Genomic DNA, 25,060 nt, shown 5'->3' with positions numbered 1-25,060 from the left:
CTTCTGGGCAGGCTGTGCCAGTATCTAATGGTTTGAGTCCTTTGTCTTCTGGGGGTCACCACCCCTCAGGACTTTGTCCTGTTTCTCCAACTTAAGTACCATCACTCTCTGCTCTGGCCTGAGAGAAATTTCCTTTTGTGTTCTCTGCCTGACACAAGGAGGAAGAGGTTCTAACTCCAGGACCCCATACAATCCAGGTGTCAAACTCTTCCTTGCCTGGAGAACCCTCACAGCCTTTCCTCCTTTTTTCAACAATCCCCTTCAACATGTATTTTGAATTGTGCATTCATTATTCAATCTGATACTGTTTACTATCTTCGTTTGATATTTCCTCATAATTACTGGTCCAAGAAGCACACCATTTCTTATATTCTATGTGAAATATGGATTTATTAAAATAATATTTTTAGGGTTTGAGACAAAAGGAAGAAGCCAGAGCAGATACTCGATCTACCATTTGAAATGGAAATCTTTATTCTCAAACATTTTCTCAGTGATACAAAAAAACAAATACAGAATTAAGTACCCATGGAAATTTGATTTGTTTAATGTACTGCTCATCTGTCAGACAGACTGATGCCCCTTTTTCTCCATGCCCACTGTAATTTGTGATTGGCCACGATAAGTCCCGTGGTAGACTGGAAAATGTATAAAGAAACAGAGCTTGGAAGTGTGTAATTGTGTAGACAGAATTTCTTTATCTACTAGAAGACAGACTCTTCAGAATTGATGTGGTACCCTCCCCTAGTCTAATGGTACCCGTTGCTGCAGCCCACAGGTCTAGGCTCCTACATGTTGGAGTATTTGTCATTTTTCCCTGTGGGCTGTCAAGACCACTGAACTTTGGAATTAGGGAGGCAGTAAGGAACCTTTCAACAACTCTATCTGGTATATGAGCAAACTAAAACTCAGTGAGTTTAAGTTGTTGACACTCATGGAGCTAACCATAGTAGAGTCAAATCCTGAATTTGCTATCCTCAAGTTTGCCTTTCTAAGTCAACCTATCTTTACTCAACCATGCAACTTAATACAGCATACTTGATTGTATCTTCAGCTCAATATGATAGCTCTCACTTCTCTACTCTGTAATTCCCCACACAGACACAAAATCTCTCCTTCATAAATGGTTGAACCACATGGAATTGTTTTTATAGGTCAAAAGCAGTTGTGTTGGCAATTTCATGATTCAAATTAATTTATTGTTCTTTAATTGCATAATGAGATGGAGAAAGTCTTATTCTCCTAGAAGGTGATATATGAATTCCTCACTGTCCTGTGTCTTGTGCTTGTTGGGAATCTACCTTAAGTCAGCTTAAGGCAGGCAGAAATGGATACCAAGATTTCCAAAGGAGAAATCAGTTTGCCCTTTATGTAAAGGAGAAATAAGGCAATAGGAAATTAACCACAAAAGTGCAAACTCTGGAAATTAGTGGAAGCCATTTGGAGGCTTATGGCTTCCTCAGGGTCATGAAATTGGATGATTGCAGCAATTGAATCTAGATCTCAAGGACAAAGGAATTCCCAGCTGACATCCAAAATACTACTGTTTCGTGAATATCTTGAGAGTAAGCACCACAATTCAGAGACTCAAGCTGTGTTTACTCATATGGTAGTGGAAGGCATTCATTAAATGTTCATTGAATTAAGGAATGTTCAATACTGTCATCAGTTTACTAGATGTGAAATAGGAAGATTTTTATTTCCTACAATGCCTGAGCATGTGTTAGGGACTTAAAAGATACTTATTTTCAAAGTTTAGAGTCATAATCAGTCTATTAGCTTCTCAAGTAGAAAAAATATACTGCCAAGATATAAAAATTAACTTTTGTCTCAAGGATGATGAGATCATAACCTGATAAACTGGTCACCTGAGAGAATGGTTCCATTCATTCTGATTGGTAAAGTATTGGGCACTAGCAAGATTCAGGCCCTGGGATGCCCACATCTACTCTTTCATTAAAAGTTGGGGCTAATGCTAAGACTAGGAAGGCTCATTCCACATTCTTATAAATGATTTCCAAGAAGCATATGTATGCTCTTCTAGAGTGTGTGTGTTTCCTAGTTCTTATGTATTGGTCATATGTGTATATTCTACCTTCTTGCAATAATGTATAAGCTTCCTAAATTCAGAGGCCAAGTTTTCTATTTCTTTAATGTTTCTTCTCCAGTATATTTCCTTCCAATGACTGTTTTACTTATAATAAATAATAAGTTTAATCAAATCTATAGGGATTAAAAGAACACTTAGAGACCTTATAGCACAAAACTAATTTTAAAATATTCTTAAATATTTTACATTTTTAACAACATTATAACAGAAAGGTGTGAAGTGAGGACTCTCTGAATCTTGACCATCACTGTGCAGCACATTTAAAAACATCTTTGTTTTATATTTAGGATAATGAATCATCTGTATTACTATCATTACCACCATCACACAAGACCATTATGATATTTAGTGACTATTAGAAATCTACTTAATTTAGGAAAAACAATTTAAAGAATAAAAAAAAAACACTGTGAGATTAAATAATTTATTACCATTGCTAAGATGAACACATATACTTAATTTTATGCAGAACTTTAAAAAAATAGTTTTAATACAGTATCAAAATTTACACAAGTATTTTGTTGAAAGACCAGTGCCTCTTGTATTAGCTTCTGTAGGCTCTGCTATGGGCACAAAAACTTGTTTTAAATGTCTTCAGAGTATAGGAATACAACAATTTAAGGATGAAAGCTTTTCTATGAAAGAAGGTGTAAATATAGCAAGCAATTTTCTTTTACAGGGCAATACATTTAAAAATATATAACATTTAAAAAGAAATATGGGCTTAAATGGTAACCCAATTACAATAATTAGAGAGATAATTCTATAGTAAATTAATTCATAAATACTGTCGGCAAACAAAAGGCTGAATTTTCATCACAATAACGCTCTTTTAGTACAAAAAATTTACTTTCCTCCCACCAATAACAATTAACACACTTTGGAATGAGCTCATTTTAAAAACAAAACAACAACCAAGAATATCTGCAATGGATCAAATCTGAGTAATTTAGAAATCTGAAAATGGGAATTGTTGCATTCCTATTTTTATATCTTAAATATAGTAAAACCTTAACAGCATTCTGTCACAGGCCTCTTGCACATTCATACAAGAAATTATCATTGCATGTGGATAAACACAAAATACTTATCATAGCATTTCCAATACACACAATCTAATATTATATAGAGAGAGATATACCAAAAATAAGAAATAAACTAAGCAAAGCTAGCACACCCTTTTTCAAACCTCAAGCAATCTGAACAAGAGCTTTTAACCTCAATAATGAAGGACATGCGTGAGTTTCATAAAATGTTAGATAGCTGCAATAGGCAAAGAAAGTTTTCATAAATGCAGTGCAATATTTAAAGTTCACATGAAGTTTATTAAATATAACAGCATGTCTAGAAACTAAATTGTAGAAATTGACATCTCACAGCTGGAAACACTTAGAAAAATTATGTTTACTATTTTTTATTGAAATTGTTAATATTAACATCAATGGATATATTGAATGAATCAGGAGGTTGGTATGTCACCAAGATATGTTCTTATGAGTTAACTCACCACAATTAAAAGAAAAAAAGTGAATATTTATTTTGGTCAATTGAAATAAATGGCACTCTCTGATAGGTACTCTACAAAGTCTTGCTACCTTTCTAGAAGGTATGGAGAATTTATGTGTATTTAGCACCTCAAATGTTAAATCAAAACAATACCTCAGAAACCTAACTTTATCTTGCATCTATGTTAATACACTTCAGGAATTAGTATTTTGTTGATTGAAGTAAAAGAGATAGGTATCAAACTCTCAAATCTGGATGCTGGAATACATCCTCTCATCTTTACTACAACATGGTAGAAAACTCCCACCATAATACGCAATAAGTCAAATCTATCAAAATTACTGAAACTCCACTGGGCTCTTCCCACCATGCAAGAGTCCCAGTTACAATCTTAAATCTTCAGAGTCAAAACGTTTTAGTTCTAATGAACGTATTGGTAACAAAATGGTGATTTTCAAAGCTACCTTGTTTAAAATTGTTATGGACACTGAAGTGAGAGACACAAAATACCAGCTTGATGGGGGATATTGTACTAAAGGTTTCAAAGGAGAAATATGTGCAATGTACAATCACTCCATGTTATTCCATGAGTCCAGGTTTGTGGAGATCCGCTCTTTTATTTTTCTTCTTTGTTGTTATCTTCTCTCTCTGGCAGAGGCAATGTCATGTTTGAAGGGGAATGCTTCTCACATTGGTCCTTTGTACTGGTTTCCTGACAAATGTTGCCTAATTCCAGGACACGAACCTGCAGCATCTCCAAGTTTCCTCCACACAACCTTCAAAAAAAGGGTAAGAATAAGCATCTTAATTGTCCTTTTCCACAAAGAGATTTGTGATATTCTGTGGCTTTTTAGGAGAAACTATGAGAGGGGGGAAGGAGGACACAAAAACAAGAGACAAAATATCCACATGAATGAGTGCAAACACAAACAAAATAAAATGTGGTAACAAGCTTCTATCTCACAAGACCTGCTAAGTACATGAGATTATAAAATCATAGCACTCCAAATTAGCCAAGGTAAAAATTAACAGATGATATGCAAACTTCCTCTAGTTAAGTCAGCGGCCCTCAACTCAAGTGCCCTTAAGTACACTAAGCACTTGGGGAACTCTTGATCAGTAACCCCTGTCCTTAGAGATACTAATTTAATTGATGGAGGTGAGGATTGGGCATCTGTATTTTTAATAATCTTTCAAGATGATTCTAATGCACAGCCAGGATTAAGAACCCCTGATCAAGATCATCCTGGTTCCTATATTATATGCCTGGAACAAAGGAAATCAATGTGGTTCCACTGAAGAAAATGGAAGAAGCTGTTGCTCTTGAGTGGCGGTTAAGTCCTGAGCTGGCAGCATTAGGGCTATTAGCAAATTCTGAGAGCCACTCTGGCTTTCCCTGAAGAGTGGTAACTTCAATCATCCCAAATCTTAGCCACCAAACAAGATGATCCCTCAGATTTCCAAAACAGAAACCATCCAATGCAGAGAAGATAAGGAATCAATGAAAGAGATCGAATTGTAACATGTTAAAAATTTAGCCATTTTAGAGGGACAGGAGCCACAGGTGAAGAAATGCCAATGATACACCAAAATACTAACATTAATTGTAATTCAATTCACACAACACACATGTACAATCCATAACCCTTCTGGAGTGTTTCACTCTAAAGATTAATTCCAAAAAAATTTACTTTGGTCTAACATAAACACAAAGCCAATTGGTTAATTATTCATATAGACTGTGTTTCTTTTTTGCTTTGTTTTGAATTTAAAATAGAAGTGGATATTCCAGGAAAACCCAGTGCTATTCACAATAATAAAGTGGAAAAGTCTACATGCATTTTTAAGTCAGTGGAAACATTAGTCTCCATGTTTCAGCAGACACCACTATATAGTAGAGCTGTCTTCCTGTACTTGAAGGGAGTTTTAACAGTTTCTTAAATAGCTGGAAGGGAATTACACAGCAAAGGAAGTTTCAAGTTGTATGTAAGTGTTAGGAAAGCCTCATTTCTTAATTAATTTAATGTAAAAATGTATAAGCAATGAATAAGGAAACCAATGTTTGCTATGGACTTTCCCTTTTAGCCCTTAAATGTTATCTAGAACCACCACTCCCCAGGATGCTTTGAGTATGGTCTGGTCTAGAAGCAGAAGATAGACTCAGAGTCCTTGCAGCGATTACAAACATACAGCATTAAGGTGTTTACAACTCAAATATACAACCCTCTTCAAGTATTCAAATATACTGCATTCAGTGGACATTAACCCAGATATTACTATGTGGTGAGAGGAAAATCTACAGAAAACAGAACTCTAAGATAAGCCAGTGATACTAAGAGGGATGCAGGAATAGTGACTTGTTGATTAAAAGAGCAGAATAGGTGTGTCTTTGAGACAGTAGCTGAGATGGCCAGTCAGGTATTTCAACTGTCCTCAGAGAATTTATAAGAGCCAAAAAGCCAAACCTAAAATACAACCATCACTACAAAAAAGCTTTACTATTTCTTAGAGGGTGGTTTGTTCATTTCTACAGCACAATTTGGTTAGAGAATAAAGGCACTTCACGCTTACTAACCAACGTGAAGGTGCTGTGGAATATAATAGCCTTTTCATTTTATACATGTCGACAACTTATCTCCAGGAGGATAACAAGAATCTATGGCAAAACTTCCATTATCCTAAGTTCTACCTGAGTCTCAAAACCTACCTCATATTATGGGAAAGCTTTACATTTCTGATCCATTTCTTCTGAGTACATAGTTTGTCTCATAGAAACCAAGGCTTTAGCTAGTTCCTAAGAAATCAGATATCTAAGAAACTGTACCACAATCTTCATTTTACTTTTTCTCCAGTACTCACTATGCGATTTTGATATAAATATAATTAATATTGGTGACACCAATTTTATATTAAATCAATGCCTTTTTCTCTTGACTTTTAAATAGTTTCCAAATATAAGAGTGCTAAGGATCAGATTTGAACTGGCTTGCAAAATTCTAGGGATCAAAGACAAAAATGGAGTTAGAAAACCTCCAGAGAACTTGCGAAGGTATGCAAAGTAGGGCAAACTTTGTTGGCTTTTTGAAATACATTTTGTAGGGAAAAACACCACCACTGCACAGTGTCTTCTGAAACATTCTTTCAGAAATACAGGCAAACAAAAAGATTAACACAAAACTAATCAAGATCTAATCCACTAGTGAGTCTTACATGACCAATAAATGAATTTTCTAATATTTCAGAAATACATCATCCAAAAAGAAAGAATCCCGGCATTTCTTTAAAGAAATCCTGACATTAAGTACAATGGAAATAATCCTTTCTGTAAGACACAGTGACTTTTCTATACTTTAGGACAGAAAATGGATATCCCAGATGTACCATACTTGAAAGTAGAAAGAACTTTTCCTAAAAGGAGATCTGGGCACACTCCTGCTTCATTGTTCACTAGTGAATAATTTGAGCAAGTAACTTTGTTTCTTTGGATCTCAACTTCTTCAAACATAAAATGCAAGTGCTGGGGTTCATACCCACATGGCCGTGGTCTGGGGAGGAGCACAGACAACTGCATTCCTGAGCAGGGTGCCGTGGAGCACCCTGGGAAAGACTCCTATAGTCCCTTTCTATGGGCAATTCCTATGGTCCGAAATTCATTTCTCACTCCATCATCAACAGATGAGGAGCAACAGGCATTCCTAGGTGTATGATTCAAATTCTTTTTATTTATCTGAGTGAAATATTCTAATAGAAAGCCTTAGGATAGGTTGAAAAGCTATGGAAGGTAAACAGTAGTGTATTTAGGAAATTAGGACACCTATAACTAATGGCCAAAAACAGACAAAAGCAGATGTGTAAGAAAGAAAAACAAGTAACGTGGAAGGGTTGCAAAAGAAGAAGCAGCAACAAAGGCAAGCAGGAGACTAAAACGCTCACCCAGCACCTACAAAATGTCCATGGGACTTAAGTCACATTTATTGGTTTCCAAGAACACCTTGAGGCAGTAGATATGTGTCTGAGAATATCTGGTCCTAACAGACCTAAAGTTGAAGGGTACTTCTAGGCAATTATGAAACCATAAGAGAGGAAAAAGTATGAGGAGAAAAGCATAATATAAGGCCAATTTAAATCAATGTTTAATATAATCTGCAATATTTCCTATATTTAACAAATGGGTTCCTCCACAATATTCCATTTAGCTGTCTAAACTTTCACAAATCCTACTCTTGATTAACTGATGCATCCCATGATTTAAAAAATTAAAAATTTTCAGAGATTAACAATAAAATCCAAACTATATTAAGGATTACATAGGTTATGCATCATGAATGTAACATGTAGTCTTTGTTTAAAATTTTTACTGTTTTCCTCTCTGAATTCATGGATAGATTTCTAGTTGCCTAATTATCTCTTAGGATTATATTGTATTTAACCTTTCACCATTTTCTGAGGTTGTGTCAACCCCTGTAAAGATAATACTTTGCATGACATGCAGCATGCAAATAAAAGTAAAGATAATATTTTGTAAGACATATCTTATATATGAAAAACTAAGTAAATATTATCAATTAAGGTAGTGATTTTTTCCAAATATAGTTACAAATAAACCTGAAGAAGTCTGTGTTTTGCTGATTATAGGTTTTTTGGTGGAATTTCTTAAAAGTATGGAACAAAATTAGTACCACAACAATTTAAATAGTAAGTTTAATATTTAGAAACTTTCATAGATCATTCTGGAATATAGAACTGAACTATGAACTGAATATTTCATAACATGATTATTGTATTAGCAAAACTGCAATAAAATATACTAAAGATAAAACAGTGGCAATTGGTTTTATTGTCATATAAAAATAAATGTAAAGGCATTTGGTGCGTATTTTAAAAGTAGGTATTTATAAAGCAATAACTTAGCTATGATGAGACTTCAACACAGAATACACAATAAAGCATATTAAACTTACATTGCACATTTCTCTGACTATAGCTTTTTCTGTCTCACTAAGGTCATGTTCATACTCTTTACCCTGTTGGCGATCTATAGTTTCCTGAATATCCATGACCTGGATTTGTTGAAAAAGAAAAGCAAATTTCACATGGAAAAAAAGAAGGGTTAGTTATGTATAAAACCATCAAGGAGCTCCACTTTGTAAAAGCTTTTGTTTTTTCCATGTCTGCATATCATAGTGGATTAGTATATGGCAAAATCTTTTTAAATAGTTAATTGTTCTGAAACCTTTGAGATCAATGATTTTCCCCTGGTCATTCATATATTGATTTCCAAACAATCTATTGTATCAGTACTAGTCAACCAAATACATTAATGTCTAAAATAAATAGATGCATTTAGTGATTTTGTCATTAAGATCATTTAATAGTGCAGTCATTTGGAGAGAAGTCACAATTCTTGCTCCATTGTAAAGATGAGCAAGATAATTACACACCAAACAGTCCAAATGATATGTAGACATGGCCTATAGAAAAAAATAACTAAAATAGATGATGGTGACAAGTGAAACGAGTCAGAACCCATGAATATGTATATCAACACTACTTGTTAACAGTAATGCCACTAATCTCACAGTTCTAGCCTGGCCACATTCTAATGACCTAAGAAAGGATTATGGAGATGGCACTTTGAGAGTAGCCAAGAGAGTGACTGGACTCCTTATTATAGTGAAAATAATTGAGCAACTATTTGAAATATTTTTTATTAGAGCCAAGTTGTGATGAGATGCTTGTAAACAATTTCTGAGACCAATGTTACCACTTCTCTAAATTATCCCTAAATGGGCTGAAAATAACATTCCTTTGATAGTCTCTGCACAGTTCTCAAGTTGTAACTTTCTATAATACAAAAGAGGACATAGCTTGGGCTTTGCCTGCTGTTTGTTTTTGTCTATAACTATCGGCTTATAAATCAGGGCATTGAGGTAGAGTAAATAACAGGATACTTTTCCTAAAATATCCTATAGACTACATACTGTAGCTGTGACCCTACTGATCTACTTGGTTCTGTCATCATGATCAACACTGATGGCCGCATCTAAATGTGTCACTTGAGAATTTATACCAATGGACACAGTGAGCCAAAATAAATGACTTGAACATGAACTGGAACCTTCATGTCAAGTTCATAGACACTATCTGAGACTACTCTGATATTTACTGGACTTCAATCCTGTATGAAAACCAAATTCACACACTACTCTCTTGTTAATTGAAAACGCCTAGCCTTTATTACTACATATATACACTACTTTAGAGTAGGATATGAGAGAAGTTAATGATACTTACCTCAGATTAGAGTCTGTTTCCATTCTTTACATACTTAAAGGAATGAGAGACTATGCTCAATGAATATTCATAGAAAATTTAAAGAGCTTCCCCAACAAGCTTATTGCCTACAAATTCAATTTATAATGCATCACAGGGAATTGTACTTGAAATCAGTTAATTTCTACCAAATGAAGTGAAGCTTCAATTAATAGAATTAATAGTTATCATGAACTTTTAAGCAAGAAAAATGTGGTCTTATTACAAGTGGACTAATTTCTCACATTGATTTATAACACATACCCCCAAATAACACTATAAAGTTTATTAAAGCCTAGAAGATGAGAAGATGAACTATCATTCTGATTATCCATTTTAGAAGAGAAAAATCTCATGATATAAATCAGATTTAGCTCAGTGATGTTTAAAAACAAAACTTGTCAAATAGTCCCATTTTTTTAACACTGTACATTCTTAAGATGCATTTCCATAGAGTACTTTGCACTTATTTATATTTCTCAACACAGTTAACGGATGAAAGCAAACACAATCTATATTCAAGAGCCTCCAGTTAACCAATAAAGATGCTTCAGTTGCTCAGTATCACCCATCTGCTATCTGTGTATACTCAAGTGTTTTGCTTATAACATAATGCCTCACTCTCTTGAGGTAAATTTTATGTGAAAATTAGAGAACAAATTACGAGAAAACTGAGGAGCTCTTCTTTGCCCTCCCCTTCCTTTTAAGGCCATACATACTAACAGCTGCATGGAGAAATTTGGGGAAAATTTCAACATGACTTTGCTAACCTGATTCAAACTGCACTCGTCACTTAATACAGCAAGAGGTTGAGATGGCTACCAAATAGTTTGAAAAGTAGGACAATGGGTTGTTTTTTGGCATATGTGCAGACACTCTATAATAAATACTACAAGACTGAAGTCAATCTCTGGAATATATTCCATTTCTGAAATGCTTTTCGGATAGCTAGCATCTAATTCTTGCTAAAAAATTCATCCAAATGCCATTGTTGAGAGCCTGATGCTCATAAGTCCTTAAACCAGAGCCCACCAAGTGCAGGGCAGTGTCCTTCATCCTGGCCGTGCCTTCCCACGAATCCCTCTCAGTTGCTCACATTGTGAATTATCCATAACTAAGGCAGGAAACGCCAAGGGCACTGCCAATGGCCAACAGTACAGGTCCACTACCTTTCCTCAATAGCAATCATTATATACTTGGGGGAAGCGACCTCAGTTTGGTATAAGCTAAAGCAAAACATGATGAGGGAGTTAAATCTTTCGCTGAAACCACATCATCCCCAAATCAAATGAACCGTCTGAAGTTCTCATCTACTCATTTTTATATGGATGCCACAGAATGTGTGGCAAACTCTAAAAGAGGGCCTCTTCATTCTGATGATATATCATTCTGAAACCAAAACAATTTCAAGAAAAATTATGGAACTCATTGCCAAAGCAGGACTGAAGCATTTTAACAACTTTATAGGCTCAGAAAGGTTTGATTAAGGCCACATGCTATATGAATTATAGATAAATTTGAAGGATGAAATTTCATAATTTGGAATTAGTAAAAGTATAAGGGTTGTCTCAACTTTTCAATATCACTTCTATAGCCTGCATTAGTTTCTTCTCTTAGGTATATATTTATATTTTTATTTATCATTAATTTTATGTTGTTTATTTAACGTTGACTTGCTAACTATTTTGGTAAAGAAAATATATAAATGCCCAATTTCAGTCAAACTTGGTTCAAATCATTTCAGGATCTGAAGTCAAAATCAAAGTTAAATTAACTTTAAGTCATGGGTCTATTTTCTAATACTCTATAAAGGAGCACTGGCTAGAGTTTGAAGATCCAATTTCTAGTTAGTGGGGGAAATGGTAAGTTTTTGCTTATTTCCATGATCTCGTAACAAATTGCACAAGATATTACAAATGCACAAAGAAAGAAAAATATAGCATCCTTCCTTATTTTGGCCAGCTATTAACTCCCTACATTTGAAGACACTCATGTTACAAACATTGCACAAAAATACCTATAACAATATTTCACACATATAGATATACATGCACATCAGACTTCAATCTCAATGCAGAGAGAAATGATCACATTACTCAAAACAAAATGAGGACAACAGAGATTTAACCACAAGTACTCAAAGCCTCTTTTTAGTTTTTTTTTAAACTTAAAAAAAAATAAGAAAAATTTTATAGCATAAGGGGTTAAAAAAAAGTTTCTATGATTAAAGCAAGACTGTGAGAACTACCAGACTACAGGAAACAAGCCACAACACAACTGAAGTTCTGGATAAATGGGTGCACACATGGTTACCTTAAGAGAGTGTACCACGGGTTCAGGCTGCTGAGAAGGGGTGGCATGTCCACTGAAGCTAGCTGGAGAGTTAGGTGAACTGTTACTCCCATCAGCCCCTGATGACAACCTAAAAGAACCCTTAGTAGAAAATCAACAACTTTGTTATTAAAACAAAAGTCGTTTATAACTACACAGATGTCATTCAATATTCAATTTCACTGGCAAATGAGAATTAGCTCTTTTGTGGCTCATTTTCTGACCTTCTTAAGATACTATCAACCTGTTAACTGGAATACACTTACTGCTTGCACGAACAGCAAGAGAAGTTAACCAAGACCCATCTCTATGCATGGCCAAGTGTCATCCTTGATTTACCCAAGAGAGCAATGCCCGTCAAGGGATGGCCATTAAGAACATTTCAAAAATGATTTTTGAAACTTAAAGGTATTCAAGAGTAGGGAAATCATGAGTTACTCCACAGCTGAATTAAACATGCTCACTCAGCAAGTCAAATGCCATATTCCATATGTCTCAAAAAAGTGCAGACACATCATATTCTTGCACTGGAGAAACTGCACCTCTTGTAAAAACTCTTCTTTGAGGAAGAGACCTGTAATGGAGCATTTTCCAAAGTGCTTTAACCAAACACAACATTTTCTTTAGGAAAGGTTTCTCTTATTTCATTGCCTTTTTAAAAATGAAAAATAAAGTAAATCAGAAATGGCATCTTCGTTATGTGACTCTTCCACTTAATTGCTGAGCAATGCAGGTGGATTAATTTGACCTGTGAGAGCCAATGCTTCCCATACAGGAGCTGGGTATCTCCCCCAGGGCTCTGTACATTTTCTAGAAGTTGCTTGGGGACAGACTAGCAGTACAGCAAAGAAAAAAAGAGCAGTAATCATCTACCCTCCTAGAAAATGCAGTCTAATGGGAATTTTTCAACCTATTTTTATGGAGATCATTATACTCCTAGAGGGCTCCAGAGATTTTAATTTCTGCCCATTAACAAATCTACAGTCTTTACATGCCTAGGGTAACACTAATAGATTTATTAATCTGCTCCATTTAAGTTGATCCTATAATTTTAATCTTCTAAGAAGGAGCCACTGTGGGAATTCATAGAGGCAGCAAATAACAATGGTTTGGGACATTTATTTTCCAGCACATATGGTATAGTTTAGGACTGGGAGGGTGAGGTTGGAGACAGCAAAGCCTATATGCATGGACTGTATGTAAACCAGGCTATTTGTAGAGAAGTTGCCAATTCCCATTTAGTTTCGTAAAAGATGATTATTTTTGCAATTTGGAATATTTTCTCCTTTTTCTTGTTAGTTTCATTTCTTCCTGTGTCCTTGAAGTTCCTCCTGCTACCTCCCAAGTTTCCTGAGGTCATGTTCTTTTCTCTGCTCCAAAGGGTTGTGCTAGCACATCAGATCCTCTCTCTACTTTCACTAGGGTGAGAAAGAGGAAGCAGTGGAATATATGTTGACATTTAGATGACTTCTCCAGCTTCTGCCCCCACTGCTCCTAATAATTACACTAACTGTAGGGATACCACAGACTCCCAATGACAATAGCCCCACCCCCTCTGAAAAAAATCATTTATAAAATTTGTTGTCCTGTATTTGTAACTCAAATCACATCAAACAAAATATTACCCGATAAAACTAATAAAAGGAAAATATTTGAAGTTTCCCACCACCCAATTTTAGACATTCTCTTCCTCTGTGGAAATCAAATAGCTCCAAAACTAGGGAAATTTAAAGGAAGCTCTTCCTCCCTAAATAACTTTTTTTAAAAAAAGATTTATTTTATTTTTTACTCCCCCTCCCCCCTTCATTATAACTCTTGTTCTCTACTGTTCTCTTTCCCTACTGGCACCACCCCTGTGAATTCTGAAAAGTCTTCTGAGGTTAAACCTTTGACTTGGGACCCATCATTGCAGTGCCATCCTTCCTCTGAGAAGTACTCCAACTTGGCAAGCAGTAATCTTCCCCTCTGAGCTACCTTCCGTCCAGTTCTTCCTTTCAAGCCCTTTTCTGCCTAACTCTTCCATTTCAAACAAAGCTTCTCTTCCCAGAACTGGTCAAATGGTAGATATGTTGATACCAGCATGCCCTACGTGGGCATGAGGCCTTTTTTAGGGCATCCTGATGCAGGAGAATTGCTAAAATCACTGATATCAGCCTGCCTAAACCAGTCCTGTGGGAAATTCAGCACTATTTAAATTTAGGGAGAGTCCTGTTCAGACAGTATCTATTCAGAAACAAACATTTTTATTAAATTAGTATCATTTTAAAGAAAAAAGAGGCTACCAGTGAGATCTTTCCCAGAGTATACAGTGGGGACCAACTCATCATTCAGGGGAAAGTTCTACTTCAAATTAACAGTGAAAGCCACGGACTAGTAATCACCAAGGATCAAGGTTCCTATTTCATGTGGCTTTGTGACGCCACAGAGGTAACCAAATGCCTGTAAAGTTGTACTCCAACCAGTGCTAAAGAATTTTCTAGATCACAACAAACAGAATCAAGCACCACATTATATCTCATTTAATTTCTATAAAATAAAAGGTTAATTTTTATGTGCTTAGGAGACTCAGACCAGTATTTGGAGAATTATCTAGGTTCAAATGATATACATTCTCTGTTGACTAAACTCTTCTTCATGAAAGGTGCAGGGTACCATTTGTTCTTCTTAGGTATTTGGACTTACTCAACTTCCACCTCCAGGTTCAGGAAAAATAACACCGAAGAAGACTATTTAGTAAGTGAAAGATTCTTCTCCCCTCCTCCCTCCCCAAATTTAGACATACAAGCAACTCTCTTTCATGAGCTCAGACTTGTTCTCTACCCCCCAAGTTTAACTTTTCCTCCAGCAATAGAAGCCATCTGGTTATGCACAAACAAACGCAACCAGCTGACTCGTCTTCACTCACCGGGAGAGTGGGCAGGCATCGTCCTATTCCTCGGCACCCTTGCCACCACTGCAAGACCCGCCGGGCTCTGGGCCCCCAGCCTTTCTCCATATTTGAGCTGTTTCTAGTTGGAGGTTGCCTTCTATTCTGGGTGGCCTTATATTTGGAACAATATGGTACAATCACTCAGAAAAATACTGTTTCCCAAGTCTCAAGAAAGCAGACAGAACATGAAGCTTAATGAAATGAACCACAGTGACCACAATGGTAAGCTGTAGCATGCACCGGTCGCTAAGGAGGAAATAAAAATAGAAACAATCTGAAGTCCTGTATATTAGAACTAATAAACTAAATGGTTCTTTTAGGTTTCTGGCAAATGTATAACTACATTCTCAATCTTATTCATAAAAAGAGCTAGATGATAAAGTAAAATTACAGAAAAAAATTTAAACTAAACATCTTTATTTCATGGGTTTTACCTGTGAGAAACAGCATAATCGTAAAAGCTTCCAAGTATTTAAAACTGTGTAGCTTCAGAATTTAACAGAAATTCTTTGAAATGTAATTGGGAGCATGATACTCTTTGGTAAAGAAATTCAATCTGGGTAGATATATTCAATAATACTAAAAAAAAAAACTGATATGCATCAGAGTCTCAGCAAAAATCTGCACATGTAAGAGCAGAGTGAACCTAGAGATCAACATTTCATTAAAATAACAATTTTTACAGAACATATACATAAATATCCAAATTTCCATTAATCATTTATCTCCCAAATTTCTGTACTTTCTGCAACCAGATTATCACATAAGAGAAATAAAAAGAAAATACAACAATTTTTTCCTAAATTTAAGCTTTCCATGAGCAAACTGTATAATTCTACTAAAAATGATCAGAAACAAAATGAATTTATATGAACATTATTTCCTGCCTTCTACTAGAGACCTTTAACTAAGATTGCTATGCCCCAAGGAATAAACATATTAGAAAAAATTTTATGGAAAATCCACAAAATGGTCCCAAAATTCCAGTGCCTAAATGTTGAGGTTAATTTTAGGAGATTAAAAATAAGAGGATAATATTTTAGCCCTCATCACTTCATTTGTGTTTGATTATAAATAATACTAATCTAGTTTGGATTTTTCTCTACATCTTGGAGGCTAAACAAAAAAACAAAATATACCAGTCTTAAGTAAAAGAAAAAGAGGAGCAATGATGACCAGTGGTTGGTTCTCATAAAACCCTTTTTTAAAACTATAAAATCAGCATCAGTTCCCTATTGAATAATTAAGTCACACATATTCAATTACTCATATGCAATAGAGAAAATTATATATTTGTACTCAGTCCATAATGATAATTTCATCACAGCAACAGTGATTTGAAGATTGTTTTTTCAATAATTATTTCGTGTGTCACTAATTAGTTCCATCAGGAAAAGAATTACATCCAATAATTTATTATATGGTTGCTGACTTAAAACTTACCTACCACCCCAATATGCATATTTCTACTTCTGAGATGTTTATTTAATGAAAAATTCAAATTTTACAGTTGCTTTTACAAGTAAGGAAGTCTATTTTCTTGTTTTGGTTCCCTTCATGACTTAGTATATCTCTCAGAACTTAGACTTCACGCATTCAACATGTAAGTAAAAAAATATAGGAATTTCTACTTTCATGTAATAAAATTTATTATCATTACCATGAAATCTAAGGTAGCATCTACAACCATTTAGAAGTCTGCTGGAAAGAGCAGCAATTTAGTTATTATATAGAGGATGCACAATATTTTCCTACATTCCAGAGGCAGAAACAACATGAAGAAATAGCTGTGCTTTTAAAGGATTCTTCACAAATATATTAAATACCTTGTGGTATAATTGTATTTTTATTACTCTTATAAGAGGGGAAAAAATACATGCACCAGATGTTTCTAGAAGAATACACTACTTAAAGCTATAATCATTTAAAAGGAAAGGTACTCTTTTTCAATATCAGAATTACTGATGTTGTACTACTCCTGTCAGCAAATTAAAAAAAAAACCAAAAAACTGGAAAAGTGTTTAATATTCTAGACCAGCCATCATCTACGGCCTACAGTAAGCTATATATGGAATAATATTCATATAGGCTTAGCTCTTCACCAGCTCTACAATCATTAATGATGATATTTTCTGAAGACAACTTCATAAAATATAAAAAGCAGCCTTCAATAAGTCAATCGCCAGAGTTTTCTGATCCCCCTTGGACCTCAAAATGGGGTGTCCTGGTTCTAGCCATCAATTGAAAGAACAATCCCAAACAAACTTAAATTAGTAAACTCTTACATGCTGAGGAATTTTGTTTTGTTTTCTACAGTTTTCCAAATTCCAAATTTTTTTTTAAGTCTAAATGGCTCATTCCCCACTATTCTATAGAAGAGTATACAGATCATTTTAAAGACAAATGCACAGAGTAACCCACAAATTATTTTAGACACAATGATGGTCCCCTCTAAATGCTAATAGCAAAGTAATGTACTGTATCAAGGATGTGTGGGAGGTAAATTACAGATTCTTTTACTATGTCGTAAGTAATCATTATAGAGATTGTAGAATTTTAATGCTGTAAGCAAACATGCTAGATCAGGAAACAACTGTATTCCTTCACATCACTGAAGAAGATAAAATATATTTGTGCTTCTATGATTATACTCATGATATCTGGAAGATTTTGAAAAAAAATTGAGATTGGGTACATTTCCTATTATTGTTCTTTAAAAATCCTTATGACTTCTACTTCAGAATCAAGGAAGAAAAATGAAGCCATGAAAATGTTTAAAAGATCTTCTAATCAAAGAGAAAATGTATTACTTATGGTCTCAGGTAGTGAAATTATTACAATTCATAACATGATGCTACTCTGATTAAGTTATCTTTTTACTATTTTATGGCCATGTTTCACTTATTGCTATTTTTAGTAAATTATTTTAATTAATGCTCCAAAATTCTCCATTCTTCTGCCTTACAGGACTTATTTTTAAGAATATTTAACAAGAAAAACAGAATATCTTATTGAATTTTTACCATTGCATGTGGGGTGAAATTTTTTAAAAGAATGGGTGTCACATATTTTGAATATTTTTCTTTGGATTATTATTTTCAAATAATAAAATTTGATTATAATAAAATTTAGATTATTATTTTCAAATACAACAAAAATGTAGGTGTGACAGTGAATATGGATTCTCCTCCCATAGATAAGCTTCCATTCTTCATAATAAAATAATCCCATCACTATTTTTTGTTTACATATTATATATTTATTTACTTATTTTTGACAGTAGCCCTGGGGCTTAGTGTCTTGGTAAAAGTCCTGTTTAACCTCCACCACTATTTTAAATACTACTGATGAGGTTTACATGCACTTTCTCTCAAAAATAAGAAAAGGACACTAACTGTTGTTATAATGCAGTGTTTCTCTTAACAAAGCTGGGTCTAGATCGCAGTGTGTCCAGCCTGTTTTCATCTTCAGTCACACCACCCTCATAAACAAAAATGACCAGCAACAGAACAGTCTTCAGAGCAAAACAAAAGGTTCAGGTAACTCAGGGATTGCACCCTACACCTCCTAAGCCCTATTTCATTAGTCAACTGAAGTAAACACGCAGATAAAGGGTTGTACAACTTATTCCCCTGAATAGTATAGGAACCAGAGAGTAATACCCACTTAGTCATGGGTCTACCGTCTCATACAACAAAACTTCAATAATCTGGATTATTGAATAATTCAAATTGGAATTATTTTCGAAATTTGTAAAATTATCCAAAGCTCACGTGTATTCCTTTCTATGAGTCCTAAATATGATTATGCTATGTAAATGAAAAAGAAAAAAATGTACAATTTCAAGTAGACAAACAAATAGGTAAAGGTCAAGAATTGAGGATTACTGAATTTCTTTTAAAATCTTCATACAATTGTATTATGGTCACTTTTTGTTCCTGTAAAACTCTGAAAATCCTAGTAAGGGTGGATATGGTGTGAGCTTTTCTTTTGCTTTGTTTTGGTGGGAAATAAAGTGCTTCTGAAATTTGTGGGAAAGAAGGAAAAATAAAAATTAAATCCTGAGAGGAAGGTAAAGGGGACAAGCCAGGCTGTGATCCTAACTCACCAGGAATCTCAGCAAACCTCTAACACACACAAATAATGACTCCCAACTTGAAAGAATAACAGAAAAAAGCCCCCAAGCACTCATCATTTGAAACCTTGATAATAAAGAAGTAGAAAATAAAAACTGACCGCAGTTTGAGCTAAGGGGAATAACTGAGTCAGTCTAACTTGGAGACTTTTTCTCTGCTAACTGCGAAAGGAAGAGGAGTTAGAGACAGACAAACTAATTTTCACTGGAAACTTTTCAGTTCAGCACAAGTCAAAGTTAGTTGTCTCAGGACATCCAATGGTCACAAGCTGGATGGTTCTCCAAACTTGGGTGGAACACAAGCTCCTCTGTACTTAAAACAATAATTCAACACAGAGATTTCAACCACTGTATCTGCACTGTTCCCTTCAACCTATGACTATTCTAGTTATAAATAATTCTCTTTTAATTTTAAATAGTTCGCATGTACTCATTTAAGCATACATAACGTTCATAAGATACAATAGTTTTTCTTTGTTGTTCTCAATGGGTTACATATATAAATTAAGGGAGCAAAAACCTATTTTGCAAAAAATTAGACAAATTAATCTTTTTACACAGTCATGCTTCTTTTCTCAAATTTGGGTAAATCCATAAAGTTATTGTTTCTCACAGAACAATGAGGAATACTAAAATATGTTCAATATTATATGTTATCTAAATACATGAATAACAAAAGGAAGGTCACTCAGAATTTGATTTGTGCTACTAGCAATAGAGAAAATGATCTTTAATAAACTTCTAGAAAAATTCTTTATTATAGAGTTTCATTTACTGATGAAACCTAGGAAAATTAAAAAGAAATTTAAATTGAAATTCATCCTGAAGGAAGTTTTTCTCTCCTAGAATAAAAGAAAATGGATGTACTGGGTCTCTTATTATATGTTTACATATTGTAAATAATTTTAAATATACATATACTTCCAACTGGTTAGCATCACATCCAATAAATAACATCGTAGCACCATATAAAACACGTTTCCCACTTAGATATAAATCAGATGTAATGCACTTGTAAGAAATTTTAGAGCCCAGCCCTTTAATCTGTTATAGGAAGCCAAATATGGAAGCTTGAAGATTGATCAGCTAAAGTGGTTTCCTGTTACTTAAAGATGTTTAATTTTTTATAAGTCCTGAATCTTGGTCAAACTATTATATAGGGTATCCTACATCATCAAAAAGCAGTTGATAGCTAGTGTGGAAGGAGTGATGAATTCACAATCTTTCTTTATTGTAGGGTAAAAGCTTTGCTTAGTTTTATCAGGAAAATAATATTTTGTTCAGGTTGGCCAATCTTCATTTTGACATATTGCTTAACTGTTCTAGTGCACAAATAGAAGCTCAGGTTAGAAAACACTTTAAAGGTCACCTTGACAAATCCTTTCCAAAGATCCCTATGAATGGGCTTAGAAATGCTAAGAGACCCTCTGCTTTGCTCTAATGATAATAATTAGGTGGTTGTATTAAAAAAAAAGTGTCCTTTAATTTAAGCAAAGAATCTATTCAATAATGCTTTAAAAATATTTAATAATTTTGTATACTTACAGATGTTCATTCGTTTATTCACTTAAATATTTACTAAGAACCTACAGGAGTCAACATCCCCGAAGGGATCACATAAGAATCTATTCCGGGAAGCGGACTTGGCCCAGTGGTTAGGGCATCCATCTACCACATGGGAGGTCCCCAGTTCAAACCCAGGCCTCCTTGACCCGTGTGGAGCTGGCCCATGTACAATGCTGATGCGCAAGGAGTGCCCTGCCCCACAGGGGTGTCCCCATGTAGGGGAGCCCATGTGCAAGGAGTGCGCCCCATAAGGAGAGCCGCCCAGCAGGAAAGAAAGTGCAGCCTGCCCAGGAATGGTGCCACACACACGGAGAGCTGACACAAAATGACACAAGAAAAAGAAACACAGATTCCCGTGCTAGTGACAACAACAGAAGTGGACAAAGAACACGCAGCAAATAGACACAGAGAACAGACAACTGGGGTGGGGGGGAGGGGAGAAAAATAAATAAATAATCTTTAAAAAAATAAAAATAATAATTAAAAAAAAAAAGAATCTCTTCCAATAAATCTTTGTTGAAAGAGGCACAGTGAATTCAAATCATGGAATGCCTAGGTAATAGTGAGCAAAACTCTCAGTTACTGTCCAATGCACTTCATTAACTAATTTCTGAGACATAAGGGTTTCAGAGAGAGAAAGAATTTATTTGCTAGTGTATAGCAAAAGAGGTCAGTGGGCTAAGGTCCCAAAATCTGCCTCCCCAAACTACAATAAATCTGATAGTTTTATAGCAGCAAAAGACAAGGAGTTTTAGGCTAATGTAGAATTGGAGTGGTGCTGGCTTAGGTTCCTTCATTAATAAACATTAAGGGGCTGAACAGGATGGGGGGTGGGTACAAGACAGGGATCAGTTACAAGGATTTTTAGGGATTTCAAACAGGGGAGGGTGGAGTGGTTACAATTTCAATAGAAATGTTCATATATAAGGGTAAGATAAATCCAGAATAATCATAATATCAGGTCTTAGAAATGACCATATACACAGTGAAAGCCATCTGGAATAATCACCAAATAGCAGGTTTTAGTAGAAATGACCATATGCAAAGGGTGAGATCAGTCTAGCCAGTTTCAGTTAATTCAGATATTAACTTCTGGCTATTTTATAATATACTGGAAAGTAAAAAGGCATCGATATAATGATTCAGTAATCATAATTATTTATTAATTCTTAACCCTCAGTTACATGGGTTCATACTGCCTGAGTTTGGATGCTTAATCTACTACTTACAAGCTGTATTACTTTGGACAAGCTACGTGACCTTTCTATGCCTCAGTTTCCTCACCTATAAAATAGGCATATGATCAAATTGTGCCTCACTCCATAAGCTTGGTAATTCATATGAAAAGAGCTCTTAAAACAGTACCTGGCCCACATTAAGAGCTCTGTAATGTTCACTGCCATTACCATGAATGCCTCTCCTTTATTTGCTAGCACATTTTATAACTTGTTTTCCAATCTACTTTCACACGTTTATTATTTAGAGCGAATGTTCTCAACCAGGTCAATCTGATTTCCCAGGGGGTGGGAGGTGGAAGAGGAGAACATTTGGTAATGTCTGCAGACATTTTCAGTTGTCACAACTGGGCAGTTGCTACTGGCATCCGGTGGGCAGAGGTCAGCGATGCTACTAAACATCCTCCAACAAAAGCACATTCTCTAATGATAAAGAATCATCTGGCCCCAAATGTCAGTATTGTGGTGGTTAAGAAACCTGTATTTAGAAAAAGAGAACTATGTTGGAAAACTGCAAAGTAAAGTTTCTGGTGTCAGCTCCATAGCAGATTTTGTATATGAGGACAAGCTGCCCACATGGTTTGAAGCTAGCAATGATTAAAAAAGAAACCCCTTAAGCTTCAATCCTCAAGTGGTTTAAGTATAAATGTCATCCATATATCCACCCCCAAGTAGGAAGTCACTCTATCCAACACAAAGAGGTAGAATCAAAAGTACCCAGGCCACCTACAGCAACAATGCAGGCAAAAAGAGAACACAAAATGGGCAGGGCATAGGGTAGTGGTCCGAAGAACAAACAGTTCTGAGAGGAGAGGACAGAGCAGGCTGCAGCACCTTGAAAACTGAGATACACCAACCCCGAAGAGAATAACATTGGCAGAATGTCACAGAAGTGTGACCTTTAGGGAAGAAAATAAAGGTCCCTTAGTAATACAATGGGTAAAGATTCTGCACCTAACATTGGACAATCACATTAGGAAAGACTAAAACTTATCAGCAAATAGAAATGAGAGCCTGGACACCAATGCTGAAGAGAGCATTATATGATATGCAGAGGGGAATCAGAGAGAGAAAAATCTGTCCAGAACTGAAAGAGGCCATTCTCTCCTTCCCACATGACTAAAAGGGCTTTAGTCTGTTTAGTTTCCTCTTCTAACCTAAGCTTTGGTTTGTTTGCTAGTACGGTTTGCGATATGTCTGAATGAAGACTGGCCAAACTGAACAAAATATTATTTTCCTGATGAAGCAGCAGAGTATTCACTAAGTGGAAGATTCCTACAGGTCAGTCACAAAGCTCCTACTACATGTTAGACTATCCTAAGTGCTGCTGATTAAAGGATGATGACGAGTAGCTCATTTGAGCTCCTAATACATGTCAATACCTAATAAGACATTAATTGTGGGTCCAGTGCTGTTCGCAATAATTTTCCCCATAATGAAGTTGATTTATTTATTTTTTGGTCAGAGATCCAGAGATCCTCTGCTGTCCCGTGTATTCATTCATCCTTTAGCTCCTGGAATTCAGATCAAGGGATACCAGGGGAGGATCAGGTTGGTTGGAATGGCCAGGGGGCCTTGGGAGATGTGGAATAGAAGCATGCTAATAATAATGCCTGATACAGATGGACTCGTACACACCAGCTGAGTATCAGCTTTGTGTTCATTTGACTGCCTCCACTCCAGGCACATAACTGTGGCCACAACAGTTCAATAAGTCCTGTGCTGTATCTAAGTTACAAGGATTTTGTAATTTAGGATTTTACAAGGCCACCCAAAGGATTTGTCGAGAATTATTGACAGCTCAGGTTGGAATACTATATGAGTCATGCTGGAAATAAAATATACTCGAGATTTGTCTAAATACTGTTACCTTATTAAGACAACAATCTATCTCCTGGTCTAACTTTCTTCTCTTTAAGTTTGATACATCTCTGGGTCCCACACTTTTTAGGGCCACACTAGTATAACTCTTGATTCTGGTTCCTTATCTACCCACCCACCACCCACCTCCGCTCTCCCACATATGCATGTTCCCTCACAATAACTCTAAGAGAAAGGCATTATTTTCATCACCATTTTACCAATGAGGAACTCAGATACAGAAAGGTTAACTCACCTACTTAAGTTCACACAGCTAGTAAGAGGAAGAGAATTTGAACTTGAACATTCTGGCTTAACCCCTATGCTACACTATCAAAAGAGATAATGTATCACATTTTACTGCAGTATTTGGCATTATCTTGGAGTTCTGTTAAATCAATGCACATGACTTGTATTATCTCTGAAACCACAGTGCCTAGTGCCCTGTCTGCATGTAGTAGGAGTTCAAAGATAGACTAAAGATATTAATGGAAGATCAACTCAGTATATGGGACTGTAGCTTTTCCTCTATCATCTCAAATAGATGCTTTAACTGTGTGCCAATATACTAGGTAATTAGTAGATGCTCAACTATTTAAGTAAATGGGGAACACTTTACAAAGTACCAGAATAGCCCCAATAAATGAAAGTAACATTTCTTTAATTGTTCATATTTGACAAATCCACACAATTTAAACATATTTCAATTCCCACTGTTTTTTCTTATTAGTCAGTTATTATTAGTTGAAGAAAATTAATTTTTCCTGACAATATTGAATCACATCCTCTATTTATTCCTAAAGCTAGGGGGAAGACCAAATATGTTAAAACAGTAGCTGAAATGATCACTGGGAATGAATAGAGCAAAAGTAGAAATCAACTTTATTCCCATCAAAATCATTATGTAATCCCATATATCAAGTGAGAAAACCATGGTAAAAAAAAAAGGGGGGGGATTAAAAAATTATCATTAGAAGGAATATTACTCTCAACCTCATTGAGTGATGGTCAATCTATACGTTTCCAGGTGTTCCCATCTAAGAAAACCCAGAAATTAATATTTAATTGATCATTCC

The 25,060-nt window shown here is 35.3% G+C and overlaps 1 protein-coding gene across 5 annotated transcripts in view; it reads right to left on the bottom strand.

The window, feature by feature from the left end:
- Positions 1-451: 451 nt before the first annotated feature.
- CCDC85A (coiled-coil domain containing 85A) overlaps positions 452-25,060 on the bottom strand; it is a 213,798-nt gene continuing 189,189 nt past the window's right edge. Inside the window, exons 4-7 of one of the 5 annotated variants that reach the window (XM_023588668.2) lie at positions 15,165-15,299; positions 12,242-12,361; positions 8,578-8,676; positions 452-4,392 (exon numbers count right to left, since the gene is read on the bottom strand). In XM_023588668.2, coding sequence (XP_023444436.1) covers positions 4,303-4,392; positions 8,578-8,676; positions 12,242-12,361; positions 15,165-15,299 — 444 coding nt within the window. In that variant the 3' untranslated portion in view covers positions 452-4,302. The remainder of the gene's footprint in view (positions 4,393-8,577; positions 8,677-12,241; positions 12,362-15,164; positions 15,300-25,060) is intronic. The other 4 variants (XM_004458181.5, XM_023588669.3, XM_004458183.4 and 1 more) reach the window with 4 other exon arrangements.

Source organism: Dasypus novemcinctus, chromosome 17, assembly GCF_030445035.2.
Source record: "Dasypus novemcinctus isolate mDasNov1 chromosome 17, mDasNov1.1.hap2, whole genome shotgun sequence".
In the NCBI taxonomy this organism is placed as follows: domain Eukaryota; kingdom Metazoa; phylum Chordata; class Mammalia; order Cingulata; family Dasypodidae; genus Dasypus; species Dasypus novemcinctus.
The sequence above is the reverse complement of the archived record's forward strand: the minus strand, read 5'-3'. Positions and strand labels throughout refer to the sequence as shown.